This window comes from Centropristis striata, chromosome 24 (assembly GCF_030273125.1).
Source record: "Centropristis striata isolate RG_2023a ecotype Rhode Island chromosome 24, C.striata_1.0, whole genome shotgun sequence".
In the NCBI taxonomy this organism is placed as follows: domain Eukaryota; kingdom Metazoa; phylum Chordata; class Actinopteri; order Perciformes; family Serranidae; genus Centropristis; species Centropristis striata.
Genome location: NC_081540.1, coordinates 16399291 through 16416221, shown reverse-complemented (window position 1 = coordinate 16416221; position 16931 = coordinate 16399291). Strand labels below are relative to the sequence as shown.

Sequence of the window (16931 nt, the reverse complement as noted above, 5' to 3'; positions counted from 1 at the left end):
ACAAAAACGAAAATACTGATGCTAAATAAACACTAAATATCGTTACTTGGCGGCCATGAATCAATATAATATTCCCACACAAAATATCGTAACCCCCATCTCTAGTTTACACTTGTAATTGTGTAGTAATTAGTATTGGCCACTTGTGATCTGATCGTCCAAGGTGCAATCTAAAACCAAGTGTAAACGGGATCAAAAGTTATTTAATTTAGTAATTTAAACATGTTTGGGTCATTAACCCTCTGGGGTCTGAGCCTATTTTTTTGCCCTTCATGTACCACATAAAAAAATGTTTACTATTTCGTATCCAATTTTCTCACTTTAACCTACTTTATCAACATATTGAGTTGAAAAAGTATACTATTTACTACAATAAAAAATATAGACGTATAAAAAAGTAAAATTTAAATGTAATAAAACTATATACAAAAAAAGTCCCATAAAAACATGTATACTTATAGGCTTTTTTTCCCTTGTTAGCTGTGCAAAATTACACCTACGCTAAAATATATCATATCATATCTTTGGTTTTACATTACCTAGGAATGTCAAACAAAAATTGGGAGAAAGTTTCAAGTCTGTACTTTGGAATTACGTTGATAGCAGCGCTCCATGTGACCTAGTTTTTTTGGTAAACGTCACGTGATCTGATCATTATGGCACAATCATAGACCCCAGAGAGTTAACACATTGAATTCACATGTGGATCCATGAGGTCTCCCATGAACTAGTAACTCTGTGTTACCGTCTCTAGCATGTGATTGGGTGAACCCCTTGTGATACTAAGGAAGCCCCGGGCACATGGAATCTTTAGACACCCCCCTCTTGAATTTTGTAAGCGATACTCGACCAAGATGCCAAGTAAAAGCAGGTGTGCTGCCAGGGACTCTTCCATCACTGTGGACAGTAAAGGTGTGGCAGGCCCAAACAGCACAATGACTGTAACCTGCATGCACGCCTGCCTGCTTCCACTTGAAAGCCGATCTTGCTGGTCTACCCCACGCCCACCACCACCTTCACCCGTCTGCCAGACAGCAAGACAGCCATCCCTTCAGACACCTACACCATCAGCAGGGGCACCGCTGAGCTCACATCTCTACCAAACTTGCTGCTGGCCTCACCTCTGGTGACCGTAATGACAGAAGCCCCAGTGTGGCGTTTCATGCTTCTCGGATGCTTATCAATAAACATGACTAAGTGCCCAATGATGCCTTTTGTTTACTTTGTTTGCTGGGGAAGAACATTCAACATAGGGGTGTGCCATATCATATCGTTAACGATTATAGCGGTATAATTTTTTTATGAGTGAAAAAATGCATATCATGATATTTGCAACATTCCCTATTTCTTGCTGTAGTGGTGTAGGGGTTTCCTATTAATTACCTAGACCGTGGCGGCCCGCCAGAGTCTCATGTGCTGCGCTAACGTCACATTTCAAGCTACTGAAGGTATATTTACATTTATTTATTTATAGATGGTTTTTATTTATTTATTATTTGCTACTACTCAAGAGTCAATAGTATTATTTTTAGTTTAATTTATTTATACAGACTAAAAAATCATATTTTCTTTATATTTTCCAGTATTTTTTAATATCGTCAATAATATCGTTATCGCAAAAATACCCTGAAATATCATGAAAATCTTTCAGGGCCAAATCACCCACCCCTAATTCAACACCAAACAGTGTACTCTGTTGTTGCATGTGCACCCTGCTACAACATAAAATTCATCAAAGCGTGCAATGCCTGTTGGGGCAGGTGCAACGTGCAGTTTTGTGCAAGAGTGCTCAGCCAAACCACTTCACGTGTGACATTGTGCATCCTTGGGCCTTGAACAATACACCTGCCATGACATACACTGCAAAAACCAACTGACAAAAAAAATAAATAAATAGAATTAAGCAAATACATACTTGAAACAAGTAAAATTATCTGCCAGTGCAGTAAGTAAAATTTTCTTTGTAAGAATTATTTAAAAAAGGAAAAATATCTCTGCACTGGAAAACCAATGATGTCTTGAAATAAATCCAAATATTCTTATTTTGAGCAATCGTGGCTTGACTGTAGTAACATTAAAATAAACCAACAATACTTGAAACGAGCACGTTTTGGTGGTAAAAAATGCTTTTGAAATAGCGTTCAAACTACATGCAACTAAAAATCTCAACTGGAACCAATCATCATATTCAACAGTTGAATAGCTTGAAAAGCAGGAAAAAGCGCACAACTTCATCCTTAAAAGAAGTCTTTCAACAATAAGATAAGTACATAATAATAATAATGATAATAATAATAATTATTATTATTATTATAAAATAAGCACATAAAGCTATGATCAGTAGATAAATTATACTCAAAACAAGATAATTAAGATTTACTATTGCTATTTACTATTGATAGATATAAGAAGAAAATACTTGTTAAGCTAAATGTTTTTTGAGTGTAGTTGTCTCTTCTTGGACTCCTTCCTATAGTTGTTGTCCATTAAATGGTAGCAACGTTTGTCTGAACGCGTTAGCATCTTCTATCTGCACTCGAGAACTTCACTTATGAATCTTAAATATGTTTCACTGTACAGTACATTAGGCACACAGAGTTCACATGAATGCAGCATAATCTCGGAGAAAAAATATGTGCATACTGCACTTTAAAAGAATGCTATTATTCACAGGAATTCTTTTAGGAAACACTGTTTAAACTGGGTTGCCCAATGATTAATATATGCAACAGTTGATACTTGATATTACATTCTCGCTCTTCTAAGAGACTCTACATCTCAGTATTTAGCAACAGAGGTGATTACTGACTGCAGTCAGCGCTGTTCAGACTATCAAATGTCCCATTTTAGAGGACACCGTCCAACCTTCACCTTGCCGAACTTAGCCTGGTTTGGCCTAGTCTGGCACGACACAGCTTAGTCTGGTTTGACATGACAGAAGCGGACAGCTACATCCTTGTCCTTTGTATTTATCTGTATATGTGACATGCACAGTGGTGGAATATGTGGAAGAGCTGATGTGTTTCGAAGTGAGTTGGATACAGTTCACTTGAGACCTGGAAGGGTGCAGTGTCATGAGTGCTTGACAGTGTTTCTCCCTGTCCCTGCATGCCTTTGTGTCTTTCTCTGCTATCACAGTGTAAACAGATCACCTTATCTAACACCCAGTGTCTGCTCCCTGCCCTTCAATCCTTTCTATTTTTCATGAGGGATGACAGAAGTTTATGCAATCCTTTTCCGCTGGATGAATAGGTGACAGATGTCTGGGCCTGTCCGAGTGGCTAACTATCAAACACAGCAAACACACCAAGGAAGGACATCTCTTTGTCTTCTAGTTCACTCTAATGTGATGTACTACAAACAAAGGGCCTCATTCACCAATATTTTCTCAAGAATCTTCTTAGATTCTTTCTTAAGTCCTTCTTAAGAAGATTTCTAAGAAGACACTACGTCAGATTCATCAACATGTTCTTAACCTGCTGAATTGTTCGCAGCCGTGTTCTTAAATTGATGAATGCCATCTCCTCGTAAATTGAGCTAATTGAGTCTAATTCACATAGGATTAGCATAGGTAACCGACCATTAATGCCCATAAAAGGGCCCATAAAAAGGACTGCAGGGCCGTGTGTAGACGCCACACAGAGGAAACAGCAACAGAATGCCTAAAGCAAAGCAAAGCGTAAATCCGTTGGAGCACAGGTAAAAAGAAAAAAAAACTTTAGCAATTCAGAACTAGAAGTTCTTCTGCAGGAGGAAGAAGAAAATTATATTTAGCAGCCTTAGTGCAGGTTGCACCAACACAAAAAAAAGGAGGCCTGGGAGGCAGTTAAGCGTGCAGTGGATGCATTAAAATGAACAAGAAATTGAAGAAAACAATGTTCTAATTTTTTCCATGACTGTATATACACTGCTCAAATAAATCAAGGGGACACTTAAACAACACAATGTACAGTAACTCCAAGTCAGTCACACTTCTGTGAAATCAAACTGTCCTTGAATGTGTGGTATCACTAATTGACGGCATGATTTCTAATTTACTTGATTCATGTTAAATCGTTGGCACATTTAATTTACCGTACTTTCCGCACTATAAGGCGCACCGGAGTATAAGCCGCAGCAGCTTAATTGAATGATGTGTACATATATAAGCCGCACTGGACTATAAGTTGCAGGTGTTTTAATGTTTAATTACCATATGTAAGGGTTCGTGCACAGAGGGGATTGTCGGGAAAGAGATGGCTGCTTGAGGAAGCTTCTTTTACAGCCAGATTGACTGTCTTTAACTTAAAAGCTGCATCATATGCATTTCTACGTTTGTTTTCCATAATGACGGTTTGTGCATGAAAACTTCCTTTGCACAAACTATCTCTCTCTCGTTATGTCGGTCTTGCTCTCGTTCTGTCTCGTTCTGTCTCTCGTACCACGCTCGGTTTCACTTTTACTTTTGCGCGCTACCTGTTTCACTCTTTTCCGGCACCCTGCCAGATTGGCTCGGGGTCCTTCGTCTGCCGCTGATTACGGAACGGCGACTCCGACAAACTAAGTAGCTTTCGACACAAATACACACAGACAAGTGAAAAATAGCTTAAAAGTATATGAAGGACCCTGAGCCGATCTGGTACGTACACCTGCCTCCAGCTTTTCCTGCTGGAGCCCGTCGCTCCTCGCGGACCGGTCATAGAGCCCATAGAGTTAAAGTTGGTGGACTGTAACCTGTAAAATCCATAGATTTAGGAGGTAACCTAGTGGCCGTTAGCTGTAAAAATCCATAGATTAGCCGCACCGTTATATAAGCCGCAGAATCGAAAAATGGGGAAAAAGGCACGGCTTATAGTTCGAAAATTACGGTAATTAAAATTAAAATTGAAAAAAAAAAAGGAAATGAATAAATAAATCTTCGTAAAATCTTCGTAAGTAGGACTTACAAACAAATTTGTTCTTAAGAACGGTTCGTGAATGAGGCCCATTGTCTTGGAGTATTGTATAATATAACAACTTAATACAAAAGTAAAGGCAACTGGTTGTATGTTAACAGCTCAAAAGTTCAAAGAACCTGACTGAGAACACATATTGGAGAAACCTAGGAAAACCTGAACAACATGAGATACACACAAGACTCAGCTGTCACCAAGCTTGTTTGTTTCAATTATGGTACAAAAAGAATAAACTGTGTTGAGTGTGGATAAGTTAATTCCAATCATGAAATTGAACCATGATCGTGTTTCCATTAAAGTCAAAGCTAAGGAAGAGGAAAGTCATTAATGTCTTTACTTTGATGGCCTCAGAATGCTTGAGGTTTCAAACAGGCAACCTACCAACACACAACTACCAACTGCAATTAACAAGATGCATTTAATCAAAAGGAGAGCCTTCATTTTGGGTTTATCAGCTTAATCTATTAAGTGCTTTATTCATACATTAAAATGTGCCAGGCTGTATCAGGCTGGATCATCAGACTGTGTATAATATGCTTTCAGGATCTCAGGCCAAAAAGGTGAACCACTGCGTACTTAACATCCTGGCCTACCTTGATCCTGTGACGGACACTCTCGCGGTGGTGGTTATCTTCATCCATTTCAGGCACCTCGTCCTCATCACTGACCTCGCCGGTCTGAGAGTCCTCCGCTATCCCATTGAAACTCTCCTCCAGACCACCAATTTTCTTCGCCTTCAGCAGAATCTTCCCCTTAAGATCCTGGCAGGAAGTTGAAATAAAACCTGATTCATATTTGAAATAAGTTCAGATGGTAGAACTCTTAAAACTGAAATGCCTGGTGGACCATTTGAAAGGGAAAAAATATTTTATTGTCCAACACTGCAAGAGGGGAAACATATTGTGGTACTAAATAATTGATGATGCCAGTGTTGCATGTAGACTCAGATCATATGGCTCAGAAGGCTCTGACAGGCTTTGGAGTGAAAGTGAAGGTGCCCTCTATATCCCTGTGAGGGATCAGGCTGCTGAACCAGCAGAAGGAAGAATCAATAACTACTATTTTATAAGTTGCTCAACATAAGGGGACAAAAGTGGATACAGACGTTTACAGACATCAGCAGGAAGAAAATTGTGACTGAGTAAATAATGCCTAACGTTACGTAAGCAGCACATGTTGCCACTATGTCAAACGTCCAAATGTAACTTTCAGGTAGGGCTGCACGATTATGGCCAAAAGGTTAGGAATCGGGCTTGTAACTGGAGAGTCGCCGGAATCCCAGTACTAACAGGTCAAGGACTGAAGTGCCCTTGAGCAAACAATAGGAACAGTTTTTAGGGTGTGCGGTGCTTGTTGTAAACAAACAGAGATCACTTAGTGAACACCTGCAGCTGCAGCACATACACACTATACTGCTACAGAGCTAACTGTTAGCCTGTAAGCAATTTGCAGGCTGGACGCTAAGGGGTTAACATCCCCGAGCCAATAACATAGACTTGTTCTTAACGAGCCCCAGCGGCCACCGTGATCACGATTAAAATTCGATTAATTGTGCAGCCCTACTTTCAGGATAACTATATTTCTCTAATTTAAGTTAAAGCAGTGGGGCGGGACCACTGGGGGGGCTCAGAGTTATTAAAAGGGGGCATGGAAAGGCTAAATAAAAGTCATGCATAGTTCTGCACTGCTAGCAAAAGAAGTTTATACAAATATTTCTGTTAAATTTTGGGGTCTTTGTTTTTATCCTTGTGGTATCGAAAATGGTATTGAGTTGAAAATTTAGTATCGTGACAACCCTAGATGCTGTGTTCCCAATTCCCAATGGTGGCAGGAGGCAGCATTTAGGGGAGCCTCTGCCACCAGTATGAATGTGTGTGCAAATGGGTGAATGAGCAGTTTGTACTCTGAAGTGTGAAGTGCTTTGAGTGGTCGCAAAGCAACTATAAAAGTGCTACATAAGTGCAGGTCCATTTACCTTTTCCACCAAGGCAACTCTACGGCCGGTTTGGAGCCGGTGCCTAATCTTGAACTAGATCTTAGCGTTTCAACAGCCAAAGAACCTCTGAGCCAGGGAAACTGGTTCCAGAGCGGCTCCAACTATTTGCTGCTCTCAAACCACGAACTGCTTACGTCAGGGGCTGGGGGTGGGATTATTGTGACCAACAAGACCAACTATAACGTGTATCATTCCCTTCCATTTGATTTGTTTAACTGCAATGTGATGATGGTTAGGGGCTAGCGTTAGTTTACAACAAAGGCTAACATTAACTCTAACTAAACTAGAAAGTAATTGCCATCCATAGCATTCAAGTCTAGCAGCACAAATGTGTTGTACCAGTCGTGTTTGGATGCTCGCAAAGCCTACATTGGCACACCCTTATTTTCTCCTCTAGTAGGCGTGTTTTCTGAGTATGGCGCTCTGCCTCTAGGCTAGTGTGCTGACAATAGGACAGTGATTGTTAGTGGACAACATAATATGCTAAACTAGGTTACAAGTTAATGTTATGTAATGAACCAAATTTTGACTTTTGAAAAAAAAAGGATATGTTCCAATTAAAGAAGAGAAATTAACTGCATTTTAATTAGAAGACTCTGTACAGCCACAGTGTTTTGTATTAGGTTAGTATTAGGACTACAGTCTGCACTGCTCACCTCGGGAGACGGCAGCCCGATGGGGGCCCTGCCATCTAATGTGCTTTTCAGCAGCTTGTCACCCAGGATGTGGTTGAGGTGTTGGGCCATGACTTTCTGTTGCTCAACACTGCAGTGGTTCTCGATGGACAGGATGACTGGATATTCCGATACCTAGATGGGGGCGAGGAGGAGGTGGAAGGATGAAGCGAGTGAGTTTGTAATTTAACACTGGAGAGCATTATCATAGGGGAAAGATAATATGCCTGTGGGTTGTGGCTGGCTGGTTGAGAGACAAGCAGAGGCCACAATATTCAGTTGTGGACAGATGTTTATACATAACAGGCTGTGTCATGCAGGTGAAGCTGGATGCTGTTCACCCTGGCAGATCCCTGGCTAGCTGACTTTGTAGGGCTTTCAGATTATGTATTGGATATCATTGCACAGTTGTTCTCCCTGATAAATGTGCAATTAGTTACTGAAGGATTTGTTGATACAGCTTTAGTCGACAATATAGGCAAAAACTATTGTAATGTCAGCATGAGGGGATTACAGAACATATTGAAAAACGCATTTGGACTGATGGGGTCATCTCTACAATCAGGATGAGAGTGTACAACCTGGAGGGGAGAACTTCCTGACCACTTTTGGTCAAAAATGAAAAAAATAGAAGTAGAAGTGCTGTATGGTCACATTTCGCTTATGAAGCAGACGTCCAGATAAGCCTATTTGCAAGGAATGCTACAAAGTGGTGGCAACCAATTGTACTAGCACAAGAAACTTGGCTAAATACTTGAAAGACAGACACCCTGGTCATTATGGGGAATTTCGAGAGGTCAGTAAAGTTTACATTTCAACAACAGTATTAGGCCCCATTTACACGAGGTCGCTTGCGGGTAAAAACGACAAAGTATTTTATCAGAAGTGCCTTTCGTTTAGACGTTGACATCGTTTTTGGGGCTTAAAAACGCAAAAATCTGAAACCACCCTCGAGAGTGGAATACTTGAATACGCTCTGCCGTAGCATGTCGATGCTCACATCGCGTCTGTGTTTACGTCACATACATGCGCCAGTACAGGGAAATAAACAAACATGTTTGAACTACCTCAGAGTCAGACAGCCTTTTTATTTTTTTTCACTACCTTATTATACATATTTATATATTTTTGTTTTACCATTCAGTAATGTTACTGTCTTTTCTTTACCATGACTATGTTGTCACTGATGTTATTCTAATGTTTATTTTAAAATTTCCTGCAGTATGGAAATTTTATCAAGTATTTTCTTGGGTATCAGTATTGAGCTTGAAATACTAGTATCGTAACAACTTAGTGAAACGTTAAAAAAAATAAAAAAGTCCTTAACCCAACAGTCCTCAGACAGAAGAATGATTAAGTTTAACACATGATCAACTGAAGTAAATCAAAATGCCTCCAAACTAAATAATTATGGGTCTTTCTTTTTGAATTACTAAGCTCACAGCGTCACCGTAAAACTTTTAGTGTAAGATTGAACTGCAGTATACAGTCTAACACTGTATGACAAAAATACAAAATTATACTGTTCAGATTTCACTGTAAATTTACGTCTATGGTTTACGGTGTAGATGTCTTGTAGATTCAAGGGATTGTTTTGCATTAATTTCTGCACTGGCAGCAATGAATAATAATAATAACTAGAAAATTTCCCCTGGGGAAATTCTGAAAGGGCCACGGGGGCTACTGCTGGTGTGTGTACACTATGATGATATTCTTCAGAGATTTCAAACTATGCCCTTTAACCTCAAAATGTGTGTCTGTGTGTGTGTGTGTGTGTGTGTGTGTGTGTGTGTGTGTAATTAAAATCGCATAAAGTTACCTGTGTGTGTGTGTGTGTGTGTGTGTGTGTATCTGTAACTGTAATCACATCAAAGATCAAAGGCAATCAGATCAAAGCAATCAACAGAATTAACTGGCACCTGTTCCGGCATGGTGACAGCAGAGGTGGACAGACTGAAACTTCTGGCCTCGAACAGAAAGCATTTTTGGCAAAACCATAATACCTATTATTGATCCGACTTCACTTTGAGCGTCCTGAGTTCTTCCTGAACGTCTACATATGTTTTTTTTTTAAGAAAAATGAAAAAATAGCTTTGTTAGAGCGATCTACAAATACTGTTAAATGTCCCTTTTTCTGAAATCTTCCTGCGTTTTTAATATTGGAGCCAATGAGGCTGTCGGTGCGTGTTGGTGGCGCATCTGTGCGTCCTACGCCCAAACTATAACTCTGACAGCTTTACCAGAGGATTGTTAGTGAGAAGACAAATTTTCCTACGTTTCTATGTATAAATCATCTCTGTAGAGTGAAATTTGCGGCCTGGAGGGCAGTTTTCAAATTTATTTTTTGACAATTTTTTCTCTCCCTCTACACTCTGCCGATGATGTCACACACTGTGACACGAACATTCCGTGCAATACACACCCATTATAATCTCAGAATTTCTCCAAAAATTATCATGGTCATTGAACAGGGATTGATAAAAAACTATATGACCTATCGAAACGTGGATTAATACACCGATACACAAGACTTGTGTCTACTGTTTAAAGTTTAAATGGAGTCTCTAGATGAAATTATGCCGGAGCAGTAGACGTTTAAAAATCTCCAATTATTGTTCTTTTTCGCTAATTTTTTTTCGGCCGTCCCATTCATTTCAATGCCAAATTTTGGGCAGTTTTTTGCGACTTACGTCGCGAAAAATTCATATTCTGTAGACAAAAGTAATAGCACACAATCCCGATCAAACCGCACGTTTTGATAAATAATTTGTCCTGCAACTCTTCAAGTTGTAAGACTAGTAGCGGGACGAAATTGCGTCCGGAAGAGGAAGAAGAAAAAATCCACAGTATAACAGTAGTGCTCGGGGCTTTGCCTGGTCCCTATAGCTATTGCTGTAGGGACCAGTGCTCGGTGCGATTGCCCCGAGGCCCTAATGAATAAAGTGATACAAGCAGAAAAGTGGTGCTACCTTGAAGGCATAGTTTCCCACTGCATTGACCACGTCTTTGAAGAGTATCTTGGAGGTGAAAGTGTGTCCATGATAGACGATGGGCTCTCCGTTGGCACCATCCCAGCAGTCCACTTCCACACAACGACAGCCTCGACTCAGAGCCCTGAACAGCACAACAAATTCAATCTTTCGTTCATTCATTAATGAGGGTACAACATTCACTAGCCATGTGTTCAAGTCATTGAATTAATCACTTCAAAATAATTTGACGTCAGTAATCCCAGGTAATTCTATGAATGAATTTTGTAAAACGAATGACTGGTGGAAGATTAATGCAGAGCCACAGTGAGGCTCAACACCAAACAATGGAGCACAGCAGAGAATACATTAGCAAAGGGATTTGTGCTGATGTAAATCCTGAACTCTATGTTTCAGAGAGATGATAAGCCTACTTTTTCTTTGTTTTTCCTGCAGATTTATGGCTGTTCATGTGTTTTTCGAGAACCAAAGATAGAACTATCTCTGTAAAGTGTACATCTGAGCATCTTATAAGAATGAGGTTTCCTTGTTTTGGTCATTTAAACATCACAAAGATATGTCCAGAAGAGCCAAATGATCACACCTGTCTAATCCTACAACAGAAAGGTCAGCCAGCAGCATTACCTGATATATCCCTCCACACTGCTATGTCCTCGAAGCTGGTCCTCCATCAGGTAGGTGTTGTGGGAAGAGGAGATGAAGTAATGGCACAGCGGCTGGCTCATGTCCTGGAAGATGCTCCGCCACTGTGGGTTGAAGATGGATCCCTCAGCTGAGCCGAGGTACATCAAGAAGCCATCAAATGTCATGGCATTCAGCATCTTGGCTGGAAACACAGCAGGATGGTGTCAGAACCTTCACACAAAGGGCTGGCAGCCAACCTTTAATGGTACAATATCCAGTGCCAAGAGGCACAGGGTAGGACTTTCCTACACCAAGTATCCAAGAGACAGTCCATGTACCTGTGTCAGAGGGCTCATAGCGCTCAATGAGCTGCTTGGCATACTGCTGGATGTCGCCCCCCTCCAGCTGCTCATCTCTCAGGAAGTCCTCCAAGTCGCTTTGGGATAATTTCTGCCCATCAACTGAGTACTCCTGAAAAACCCTCAGGACGTCCTCCCGCTGGGTCAACATCTTGTAGAAGAGCACAAATTCGTCATCCTCCAGTGTACCTGACTGGGACTTATCAGCCATCTAAGAAAAGACAAAGGAACATGCCAAAAATAGTATGTTGAATGCTAGAATCATCAAAATGTCCATAGATGAAGTCGTTAACTCGAATGCTCTCACTGTGAAGAGACGATGAGTGTGGTGCTCATTCATGTCCACATTCATCATCTTCAGTAAATCTTGAACTTCCTTAAAGTTCATCCGGCCGTCATTGTTCTTGTCTGCCTTCCTGAACCAGTCACCGATCCATCTGGGTACATCACTTAAAGAAAGTTGCACATTCAATAGTGACTAAAACGCTGAACTGTGCTCCTTAGACCTTTGGAAGAGACACTCGACAAGGACTAACAAGATGACTGGTCAGGTACACCGCAAGAGAAACTAAACTAACTAATGAGCCTCAAGTCAAACCAAAGAGAAATATCAAAAGAAAAAGCTTTTGATTTGTTAGACAGTTTGATAGGATACTGGTCAAGTCTCTCCCTCTCCCCCATGTTCTCCAGGTTCTCAATCAGCTTCTTCATGCCTCTGATCCAGGACTGTGCTTCCTCGGCTGACTCGGCAACCAGGTCCAGGTTGCCCCTGCGGCCGCGGAACACCAGTGTGAAGCATCGGTCAGCGGGGAACTCATCAGCGATGCTGAGCAGCACTTCAGACTGGTGGCCCTCTCGTATTGCCTCCACATCACCCACTGAAACTGGGCACAGAGGAAAAGCGATTACAGTAAAACACCCAAATGCACTGTAAACCTCAGATGTAAATTTACAGTGAAATCAGAATAGAAGGCATTGCATGCAATGCCTTCTATTCTATAGTGTATAGTGGGAATACAATTGGCAAGCACAGAACCTTGTGGAACACTATCCAAAATGCAGCTGCATCGATTGTTAAATGGTAAATGGGGTGCACTTATATAGTGCTTTTATCCGAAGCACTTTACACTACACTCTACGCTCATTCACCCATTCACACACACATACATACTGGTGGCCGAGGCTACCAGGGCACACTGGTACCACCTGCCACCATTGGGGAATTCATTCACACACTGATGAACGCAGCATCGGGAGCACTTTGGGGTTCAGTATCTTGCTCAAGGATACTTGGACATGTAGCTGCCACGGTCGGGGATCGAACCACCCTTCCGGTTGCTGGATGAAGTGTCTACCAACTGAGCCACAGTCTTCAATCTTCCCAAATTTTCACACACAACACCCCTCCTCCGTCCCCCTTCACTGGTTACCAGTGGCTGCGCAGATACACTTCAAGACTCTAGCTCTGGAATACTCAGCTGCTAATGTTCAGGTCCTACTTACATCCAGGACCTTGTCAAACCCTACACCCCTGCTCGCCCTCGCCGATCTGCATCAGCCAAACAGCTGGCAACCCCGTGGGTCAACTCTCCTCGAAACCACTTCCAGACTTTTCTCTGTCCTGGCACCCAAATGGTGGAACGATCTCCCCAACAACATCAGGACCTCAGACAGCCTGTACATCTTCCACCGCAGGCTGAAATCCTACCTCTTCCAACAATACCTCGGTTAAGTCATGGTCACCTAATATTGAAAAAAAAAAAATGCTTCTTCTTTTCTTCTTCAACGTAAAGCACTCCTGTAGTGATTACAGTTGGCTCTTAAAGTTCTGTACTTACTTGATTCCTGTGGTCTAAGTCTAGCATCCTCAGGTTGAATGAACTTATTCTAAGTCGCTTTGGACAAAATCGTCAGCTAAATGACATGTAATGTAATGCAACACCATGATGAACATTACCATACATTGTCTTACTATATATTTCAGTGCAATCTTTGAGAAATATGTGATCACAGGAGTACTGCATACACGTGAATATTTGTTACAAGAACTTCATATATTTGGTCAGGTCACATCAGTAAGTCTTGTGTTCTTACATGTAGAATGGGTGTTGCCCGCCTTTTTGGACTTGTACCAGATGGTCATGCAGTCATCCTGCAGTCTGAAGTAGCGCTGCTTCTTCCAGGAACGAGACTTGATTTTTCTCATGACCGTCCCCACCAGCATGGACTGGAGGTTGTCATCCCCCTGGATGCCTGGACGGACATGGACAGAGTGGATAGTGTGAGAGAGTATGATCACATGGTACTTCAGGGTTAGGGTTAGGATTTCCTCTAATATATGGAAATCAAACTGCAGAGATTGCATTTTGAATCTCTTTTTATTTTTAAGTTTGAAAAGAATTGCACATGCAATTTCCTTAAAACGTTGCCAGTGTTTTGGTTAAGAATACACTGTATATACAGTATATACTGTACAAATAGTGTAACAGGCTCTATAATTAGTGTACTATTATACATGATACAATGATTTAATTTAAGCTATGGATCTTACTTTCACCCAATATTTAAAAAAACAAGTGTATGCTATACCTACTACTTATTGTATTATATGTGCCTTACTGTGCTGTTCTGTATTGTTTATCAAATGAACAAAATCCATAATAAATTTTTTTTAATTAAATTTGCATGTTTTCATTTTTTCTAATGTCTCTGAAGACATGTGAGATTACTGACTAGAATAAATCTTAGTGTTAGCAACCTGGCCAGTATCATCTAGATATTGTTTTAATAGTAAAAGGAACATTGACAACACAGGCAGCCATTCCTTCTCAATTCAGTGAACTAGTTTATCATTCACACTTACGGAGACCACTCCCTGTGGAAGCCATTCGTTGTTGTCTCACACTTGTGCCATCTGAAGAAAAGAAGCAAATTAGTTAACAGTGCGGTTACAGACGTTGATGTCATCAGCATAACTAATTTTCAATAACTTGTATTCGACAGTCAACAATTGCAAAAACTCGCCATTTAACACAATGGAGGCCATCTGTTTATTTTTTAATTGCCATCCAGAATTAAGAAATTGAATTCACCTAATGATAAGCGTTTCTGTAAGATGTTCTGAATGATGTCCCCTGATTAGGGGGATTGGGTGCCATAGTATAATCCCTTTTTCTGTCCAAACGAAAATACGAAAAAACAAAAACAGTGCCACCTTTTCCTTTTTTTCGTTGTGAACCAAAAACGGAAAAACGGATTTTGCTATCAGCATCAAAAAACGAAATAACCAAAAAACCAAAATGAAATAACGGCCGTTATTTGGTTTTTGCAAATTCCTTTTTTCATTTTTTTGTTTCTTATTTATTGATATGACGTCAGACACATCGGAAGCGGGAAAATAAAAGTCTCGTCAAAATAAAAGTCCATTATCAAGCATCAAAAGAAAAAAAAAATATCATCATACACTAGTATAGGCTACTGTTCTCTGAACCATGCATGGTTCACATTTATTAACATAATTATTATTGATTATTAATTAATGCCGTAATGACGTTTTGGAAGGCTATCTGACCACATGTAATAACTGCGCCGGGTATCTCCGGTGCTGCTGTCCACTTCTGAAGTACTTTAACGTTGTTTATCTTATCACCATGGCAACGCGTGGTCACTGGCAACTTGTCAGCATAGTGACGAACGGGCAGCAGCTGCAGCGGCAACCTCACACACATTATAAACATAATAATCATTGAAAATAGGTGAAAATAGGCCATAGGCGGCTCACCCGCCGCCTATGGCTGTAATTAAACGATATGACAATGTTCTGAGTGTGCTATAGCCTATCTAATCAAAGGGAATCTTTTAATGTCCTACTTCATTTATCTTGGGAAAAAAAATGTTAAGTAAACTTAAACTCTTTCATAGCGAAAGCTTTCATTTATGGCGTTAGGCCTGGCATTAGTTATAATTATAATTAATAATCAATAATAATTATGTTAATAAATGTGAACCATGCATGGTTCAGAGAACAGTAGCCTATACTAGTGTATGATGATACTTTTTTAGGTGTGAATGAGAGCGTGATAGTCTGTCTGTCTGTGTCTGCCCTGCGATAGTCTGGCGACCTGTCCAGGGTATACTCGGATCATCTCTAGACTCCCGCGACCTGAGCTGAGCTGTTAAGGATAATGAATAAATAATTTCATATGAAATTGTACCTATGATGCTGGGTAATTTATGAATTTAATAAACCTTTATATAAACCCAACTATAATCCAAGCTAGACTCATGCTGGCTGACTGCCTAAAATCTAAATTACTGGTATTAGCTTAAACTATTCTACAACAACAACAACAACAGCAACAATAACAGCAGCAACTATCCATGCTGCCCCTGTTATCCGGCCCCGGATAAGCGGATGCAAATGGATGAATAGATGGATATTCTTAAACAGTGCAAGTTGTGCTCTTTTGAAAATAACTAGTGAATGTTTGTTTATTTATTCAGACAATTTTAGTTAACTTGTGACAGTTATAATTAGAGAGAAGAGAAAAAAATGCAAATAAACAATATGTCAAGGGCCCCCCTCCCCACTGGGTCTCTTTTTGCCCCACTATGACGCCCTGGTAGGAAGTAATGAATAGATCTCAATGAAACAATGTGGTGGATTTATACACCCACAATGTTATCACTGGGGATTTCCACCGGACGCGTTACAGCAGCAGCACGTCTCCACAGCGTTTTTGCTGCGTCTGTCAATTCACACCGGGCGCGTTACAGCAGCAGCACGTCAGCTTAGCGAGCCGGCCGTATACACGCGAGATAACGAGATCACGCGATAATCCTGACCATACGGGAGACCGCAAAATCCGTGATAAACTTTAAACTCTATTTATACAGTCTATGGATAAACTGTGTGTATAAAGTTAACAACAACACCAAAAACCAACTTACTTTGCTTCTCTGAGGTGAAAGATATGTTGATCTGACCACCTATCCTTATAAAAACAATATGTTATGTCATAAATGATTGTATGATGTACCACTTCAACAATCAGTCTCTTGTCGTCCGTGTCGCCGATCCTCTGAGACCCTTTCATTGATTGATTGCTGATCTGGTGCCCCGGTCATAACATAATGTTGATGTGAAGTAGTTTTAGGCTGCATGAACTGCGTATTGTGTTTTATTTTGAAAGGGGCGGAAGCGTTTTACGCTGATTCTGAGTCGGACTTCCTGTCTGGTGCGATCTGCTCTGTTGAGATTCACGCGATTTGGCAGCGTCTCGCGGAGAAATAGAAGTCCTACCTATTGCTCGTGTAGAGACGCTGACGTGACGTTGCTGTAACGTTACGCTACG

General features: G+C 40.6%; 1 protein-coding gene across 1 annotated transcript in view; it reads right to left on the bottom strand.

Moving 5' to 3' along the window:
- LOC131962816 (1-phosphatidylinositol 4,5-bisphosphate phosphodiesterase delta-4-like) overlaps nt 1-16931 on the bottom strand; it is a 29073-nt gene that overhangs the window by 10794 nt on the left and 1348 nt on the right. The window contains exons 2-10 of the mRNA XM_059327902.1: nt 14441-14491; nt 13672-13830; nt 12233-12461; nt 11885-12014; nt 11557-11788; nt 11219-11420; nt 10574-10718; nt 7587-7739; nt 5528-5695 (exon numbers count right to left, since the gene is read on the bottom strand). Of these exons, the coding sequence (XP_059183885.1) occupies nt 5528-5695; nt 7587-7739; nt 10574-10718; nt 11219-11420; nt 11557-11788; nt 11885-12014; nt 12233-12461; nt 13672-13830; nt 14441-14465 (1443 nt within the window). The 5' untranslated portion in view covers nt 14466-14491. The remainder of the gene's footprint in view (nt 1-5527; nt 5696-7586; nt 7740-10573; nt 10719-11218; nt 11421-11556; nt 11789-11884; nt 12015-12232; nt 12462-13671; nt 13831-14440; nt 14492-16931) is intronic.